This window comes from Branchiostoma lanceolatum, chromosome 8 (assembly GCF_035083965.1).
Source record: "Branchiostoma lanceolatum isolate klBraLanc5 chromosome 8, klBraLanc5.hap2, whole genome shotgun sequence".
Taxonomy (NCBI): Eukaryota; Metazoa; Chordata; class Leptocardii; order Amphioxiformes; family Branchiostomatidae; genus Branchiostoma; species Branchiostoma lanceolatum.
The window spans coordinates 1633212-1640500 of record NC_089729.1 but is presented as its reverse complement, the minus strand read 5'-3'; the positions used below and the strand labels follow the sequence as shown (position 1 = coordinate 1640500).

General features: G+C 42.0%; 1 protein-coding gene across 1 annotated transcript; it reads right to left on the bottom strand.

Moving 5' to 3' along the window:
- Nucleotides 1-2329: 2329 nt before the first annotated feature.
- Nucleotides 2330-5927, bottom strand: LOC136440466 (zinc finger and SCAN domain-containing protein 29-like). Its single transcript, XM_066436515.1, has 5 exons — nucleotides 5256-5927; nucleotides 4325-4469; nucleotides 2947-3108; nucleotides 2764-2774; nucleotides 2330-2433 (listed from the first exon to the last, which is right to left on the bottom strand). The coding sequence occupies exons 1-5, from the start codon at nucleotides 5599-5601 to the stop codon at nucleotides 2330-2332; spliced, it is 768 nt and encodes a 255-aa protein (XP_066292612.1). The 5' UTR covers nucleotides 5602-5927.
- Nucleotides 5928-7289: the final 1362 nt, after the last annotated feature.

Sequence of the window (7289 nt, the reverse complement as noted above, 5' to 3'; positions counted from 1 at the left end):
CTCCTTATCCTTAGTGCTCTTACCCACAACAATCAACCCACGTATCCAAATTGAAATAAAACCCCAAACAAACGTTAGCTATTGAAGTATCTCAGAGTTATATGTAGGTATCTCACCTTGTGTAGACATGTTGCTTACTCTTCCATGGCAGGATTACAAATTGATGTTTTTTTTCTAATTGCTCTGAAAAAAAAAATTAGATTCTTATTTTTTTTACACAATGGTTTGAATCCTGTCATGTCACCGATCTTGTGCCCTTTTTGGAAAGGCACTTTACACAACAATCCTCTCTCCACCGTTGTATAAAATTGGGTACCTGACTTCATGACTTTGGTTGGGAAGGTAAAGGCGGTGGAAGGAGATAGGCACAGTGGATAACAACCTACTGCCCATACTGGTACTCAATAAGGCTATGGAACTTCATGTACCTTAAGTTTACCTTTTACCTACCTTTACTGTTTACAGCAAAAGTTCTATTTGGGAGACTCTGATCAAACGAAACACCTGTACACCAGGCAGGAAGTGTAACTTAAACACTTGGTTGGTCACAAACAAAAGTCTGTCTTGACACTGAAACACCTTATAAATGATTTTTTGTTGTAGTTTGACACAGTCACCTAGTTGTCAGTTGATGTCAGATGTAGACAGCTTACCTTTTCTCAAACTAAAGATTCTGAACTGTGCAAACTGTTCCCCTGACTGCTATCAGCTTAAACCATGGCCGTAGCGTCTCTGGTTTAAGGTCAAAGTGTATTAGAAGTGACACACTTGTTACAGCCTTTCTCATTGGTTATTTTTGCCATCATGACAGTTGTTTACTTTTGAAAGTTTTGATGGCTACAAAACTTACATGATACTTTTCCATACCTGAAAGGCTAAGCTGCCATAAAGCTGCCAAAATGCATCAAATAATTAATCGAATGACTTCAGAATCTGTTTTGTGACAATGAGACCCTCTACAGGTTGCACCAATCACAGACCCCCTTACTGAACACCTGTGAAGGGTCCATTACACCTGATAGGTGTGAACACACCTGCAGAACACAACACATTGAGGTGGTGCAGGCTCAAAGTTCACAGGTGTTGCGGTAAAAACATGCTTTTAAACTTGGTGTTTATACTATCATAATGTTACCCTAACAAGATCTTTTCTATAAAAAGGGCAGAAGAACTAAGACCAAGTAAAATGTGTGGTTCTAAGAAGTGGTTTCATCCAGGTGCCTGGTGTACATGGCTGCTGCCTTTGAAGGCATGAAAACAAAAACATTTGTGTACATTGTAACGTTACCTAACTTGCTCCAGGGCTTTGTTCCCATTGTTCAAGGCTAGAGCTGTGTACCTAAACAAGTTTTAGGTACAGGTACAGGTACACTGGTTTAGGTACAGGTCTGGACCTAGTTCTGTTTTGTGACAATTATTTTAAAACAAATGTTCTTTTAATTACCAATCATAGACCCCATTTACTGGACACCCATGTTTGATTGATTACACCTGAATGTATGAATGCACCTGCAAACTGTAGAACACAGCATGTGATGCACTGGCAAAACTCACAGGCCTCATGGTCCAAGTCCAAATGTATTAACTGTTGTAAAATTGGTGTTTATATTATAATGATTTTGGGAAAAGGCACTTAACACGACTTTCCTTACTCCATTCAAGTTTAAAAACAGGTACATTGGTCATGACACCAGCAATAGCTGCCTGTGTCCCACATGTATTGCACTGTTGCAATTCTAATAAAATCAAATAATATGATTGATTTTACATCATTTAAATATTGATTCCTTTGGCATATTATTCACCAACAGAATGAAGCAAAAAAGATAACTGTACCATGAATTCCTTTGCACTTCACCTTCAAGCCTGATGACTTCTTTTATTCTTATATTCAAGTACAAAATTCCTTTTTTCCAGGTGATTGTAGAAATTACAAAACACTAAAAGCACCATTTTGTTTTAAGTGTTCATTTATTACAAAAGTGCAGGTTGATGACAACAAATTGGCCAGAAAATACAATATAACATTTTACTTGCAAGGATATATTTTGAAAACTGCCAGATGTTTTACAACTTTTCGGTAGCATCCGCTACCTTTCCTCAGTGCTAGCAAGTACGGTCAGTAAACTATAATCATGTTTTGTACAATATAAGAGAATGGTACCATGATCTTAGTTTCTGGAAAATCATCATGTCCTATTAAATATATACAATGTAGATGTTACAGCACTTATAATATAATGTCGCCACATGAAATATCTATTAGTAAACAGTTTGATATTTCTGTGTTCACAGAGACTGTGTTCCGGAAACTGCTGGATGAGACCCTCTAGTCGTCGCAGTCAGATGCGGGGTCGTCCGTGCTGGGCGGGTCGTAGTGCTTGAAGCGGAAAACGATGACATCACCATCAAACACACTGATCAGGTCCACACCTGGAGCACACAAGGAGTAGGATTAGGGTTGACTGTAAAGTTCGCTTGTACTTTATTGAATTTCTACAGGAGAAATTGTTACAATAGGCAGGCACTTTTCTACCTCCGTGTACATGTGGACACGTACCACAGAATGATACAACACTGAAATTGACACATGACAGTCACTGTAAAGTATGGGGAGGGGCACTTTGTTTGGAGGTATGTACATTGTGTGTATGATTGATTTATGTTTTTTTTTGGATCTTAAGTACAATGTAGCTTTGATAATAGCACCTTGGTTGCTGTTCTGTGAAATGAAAGTAAGATATTTTATGTCTGGCACCAAACCTGAGAATGAACTGTACATATGACAAATTAACACTTGATTTAATTTCTTGCTATTTTGTGTAGTTAGCAAAGTGAAAATACATTTTTTGTAATAAAAATACAAATTGATATCAAACCATGCAGTGTGCAGTCTCTGTTATAAAGTTCATCATCAGTGAAGGATCTTAATGTGCTATAAGGTGCAAAAAAGGTTCAACTATATAGCCTTCAGACTTACCACGGTCAAACCTGACTTTCCTCCTGTTCTCGAAGCGCCAGAAGGTCCTGTCGTCCACGTTGGCCGCCACACCGTTGATAGATGTGATCATGTGGGACGACTGACTGCCATAGTACTCTGCCTGGAATCTGGGGAGGGAAATTACAGCAAACTAGGAGTAGGAGTTCCATGGCCCCATACTTCCATCAAGTAATCTTGTCTCATCATAAAAGAATACACAAAGAAGTATTTTTATTAGCAGAATTTATGTGAATTCATTATCTCCATTTTCCAAATCACATATCTTGCATAATCCCCCTTCAGGAAGCCATTGTAGCATTATGCAAATGATGTAAAAGTTAACATAATCCATGCCTGATGGCATTAACCTTTGTCTAGTAGATACAATGTGCCACTACAGTAACTGTGAATATGCTATCATTTACCACAATTTCAGCAAGAGATGGAAACTGAGGGCTGCACTGGATATAGGAGGTTCTTTGTACACAACCAGGTATAGTTCTCACCTGCTAACGTTTCGATGTCTATCAGACACCTTCGTCAGAGCTTCTGACTGGAGTGCTGTTTCTCACCGCTATGAGTAGCCAATGTAGGTGGCGCTTTTGCGGCTAGAACGTAATCCCAAATGCGGCTGAGTTTGTATCCCCCCTCGTCTCGGTTCATTAGCAGGTTAACAGGTGAGAACTATACCTGGTTGTGTACAAAGAACCTCCTATATTCTACCAACCTGATGAAATTATTTTCGGAAGATGAGGGCTGCACTGATCATGATAAAAAAAACTTGAATCTTTGACCCAGAAAGTGTACAGATGTGAAAGCCAATGTACAGACTTTCCCCAGCATTATTTTCTTAATCAGAGTCGCATCAGATTAAAGTAACGTGGCCTTGTTGCATGAATTCAAAGACTACTGTTCGAACACAAGTCATTGTTAGGCTGCACCAAGTAATTTTTATGGATGACGTCCTTTGGAGACCCTAAATCTAATGCAAGAGCGCGAAAAAACAACAAGAAGGGCCGAAAAAACAAGATGCCTAGATTTGAAATATAATAGTCGACGACACGTTAGGACACAAATTGAATGAGAGAACAGTATAACAACTAACGATTATTTTATTCATCATGAAAACAGCAATAATTTGAATAAATCACTTGAAATTGAACAGCAGTTGTTGTCCTGCCCTGTTTCTTTCCATATCCCATTGATTTGCGGCACTGTCGTAACTCTTTGGCCATAGTTACAGGAAGCGGAATTTCTTGGTTTTTTTCCAGAAACTGACCAAAATCAATGCGCGCACGGACGTCATCCATAAAAATTACTTGGTGCAGCCTTACAGAGACTCACGTGAAGTTTGGGTTGTCAGCTGACGCCTGCAGTAGCAGGGTATAGACGGAGCTGCCCGGTGGGACGGACACGGAAATCTGGTTCGGCTGGAATGTCGGGTCAAGGTCATTCCTCACCTTCAAGGTCACTGTTGCCAAGCCTGTGCCTGATTATGAGAAGAGGACATTGTGAAGAAACAAAAGATATACTTTTGGTGACGGAATTGAAAAAAATTGATACCAATCAATGACTTTGGGGTGTAATGGTGCATGTGACATTGTCCCTCTCTGTTCTGAAGCCCTTGGGCCACACAACTGTGTGCAGTCACTACATCAAGGGCCTACCTAGCACACTCATAGTGTAGTGTGTGTTCCACTCCCATGGTCTTTCCAAAACGTAAAGAAAGCCATTTTCAAAGTCTTTGGTTTGACTCGGCCGGGGATCAAACTCAACATGTAACAAAATATAGATGCCCTAAGTCTTGACAAATGATGTTAGACAGGGCAATATGGAGTGATGTATGTACTTGTTTAGTCCCGGCCGATGACCGATAGAAAGGTAGAAGTCTTGTAACTTGGAGTTAGAAGAAAGAAATCACTGCCTCTGAAGCATGGCCAAAATGTCCATCCCAAGGTTGGCCAATGGCAGAAAAGGATTGCCCAGAAACGGATTGAATCCGGATTACTACTAGTCAGATTCAATCCGGATAGCAATCATCCTGATTAAATTCGGGTTGCAATAATCCGGATTAATTACATATTGTGGTAATCCAGATCGATACCTGATTGCATTTTATATAGACTGTATGGGGCTGTTTAGCCATAGTCGATGCTGTAGGGCTGTTGTGAATTCGGATTTTACCATGGTCAATACTGACCGATGGAGGCCATATATATAGAGACTGTGTGAGTGTTTACTTTGGGCTTTGGGTAAGCACTAGGCCCTTCCCCACCTCCTTGGCTGTACAAGACGACCACGCCCTCTAAGTCTTCCTCTTGAGATGTCGGCCGATTCTCAAGTATGGCGTCTAGCTCCTTGTAGAATGGGCATTTAAACGTCCTTGTCCCGTTCTGGTTGTGTTCCTTCGCCTTCCAGTACTTCGTCTTCATGTTCTTGACCTTCATCCGGCACTGGTGGGCCGTCTTGTTGAACCCTCGCGACGCCAGCTTGACGGCGATGTCCTGATACACCTCCAGGTTACGGTACGACCCGCAGAGCTTCTTCTGCGTCTCCCGGTTACCGTACAGGGACAGGAGGTGCTTCACCTCCTCCGTGGTCCACACACTGAACTTGGCCATCGCAAATATAAAGTTCTTCCTTGTACCTAGAGCCTAGAGCTCAATCAAGTGGTAGCAACACAGCTTGGCCTCCTGGTCATAATTAGTTGGTAACTGGGAGACCCCGGTTCGAATCCAGGAAGGGTTAATACTTGTGGCCACTTGTCGGGACTGCACCTTTCTTTCGGAAGAGACGTAAAATAAAATCAGGGGGTCCTGTGTTCGATCGAGGATGTGCCTTGAGTACGTTACAACAGCCTCTTATTCCCTGGCACCTATAGTAAAAACTAATACGATAGGGCGAATTAGAAGAAAAAAAAGCACGGCTTTTGCACACGACCCGACGGATGAAAGTGAAAGTGACCCGCGAACCCGGAAGTATGACGTCATCATCCCAGCGCTGCCGGGATTGAATGCAGGCGTGCACCGAATCCGGATTAGTCCGGCTTGAATCTAGCTTAACTCGGCTTAGATCCGAGAAGATGTAGAACAAGTGAATCTGCATATTCGGCTCGTTTAAAGTCAGCCAAGGGGTAACGCCAAAATCCATACGTAACGTTCTCAACACATTTCCTTACTAGGCCAATTAGAAGAGGGTCTGCATGCCCTTTTTCGTGAAGCGTTACGAGCGATTTTAATTCACCGTTAATCGTTACCGGCCGCCCTGAATTTACCGTTAAGCGTTATCGGTATATTAATCGTGAAGCGTTACTGGTCGTTTTAATTCCTCGTTAAGCGTTATTTGTCATCCTGAATGCAACGTTAAGTGTTATTACGTAATTCCTCGTTACGCAGGAAAACGCATTTCAGTGGGTCAAGATTTCAAAATTTTCTCCAGGAAGCAAACGGCTCCTGCGAAGATATCTCGGTAGGGCATAAAATTTCAAGCTGAAACACTTCAATTTTTCACTCTACTAGCAAAGTTTTCGCCTCAAAATTCAGGAAATTAAGCATTTCGCGGTTCAGGATTTTAAGATTTTCCCCGGCCACGGTGCATGCCGGGCCTCCGTCGAAAAATATTGACAGGAGGGCGTCGACCCCAAAAACTCAAAGCTGAAACTCATCTGTATTTTTTCACAAACAGAGATATCATTACCAGTAATATTTGCCCATCGAAATGCAAGGAATAGCGTTTCAGGGTGTCAAGAATTCACACCGGGGAGCATGTCGCAGCTAGCTCCGGCGAGGTCTGGAGGGCGTGACGCCTCTCAAAAATCAACCTGAAACTCTTCTGTATTTTTTTTTTCAAATAGAGATGTCATAAAACTTAGCTTACTCTTCAGCAAAATCCCCCCTCAGAATGCAGGGAATAGCATTTCAGAGGGTCAAGATTTCAAAATTTTCGTCGCGCCTTCGGCGCTCGTCATCGTGATCAGGAAATTTCCTGTCGCCGCCGAATTTAAAGGGTTCGGAGCAGGCTTGCGAGAATGGCATAGCGTAGTAGATCTCTTGCCACATGATAAGGACGACTAGTGGCAAAAAAACGTCGTCTTCAGGGGTATCTCATGTTCTAAAAATGCTGAATTTACCGTTAAGCGTTATCGACCGGCCTGAATTTACCGTTAAGCGTTATCGGCTGGCCTGAATTTACCGTTAAGCGTTGCCAGGACCCCCCCATGCAGACCCTCTTAGAAATCTCCAAGCAGATGTAGGTTTTTTTTTTTTTACAGGTGGGTCTGTGCGTCTTTCCAATCGCCCTAGAGGTGCGG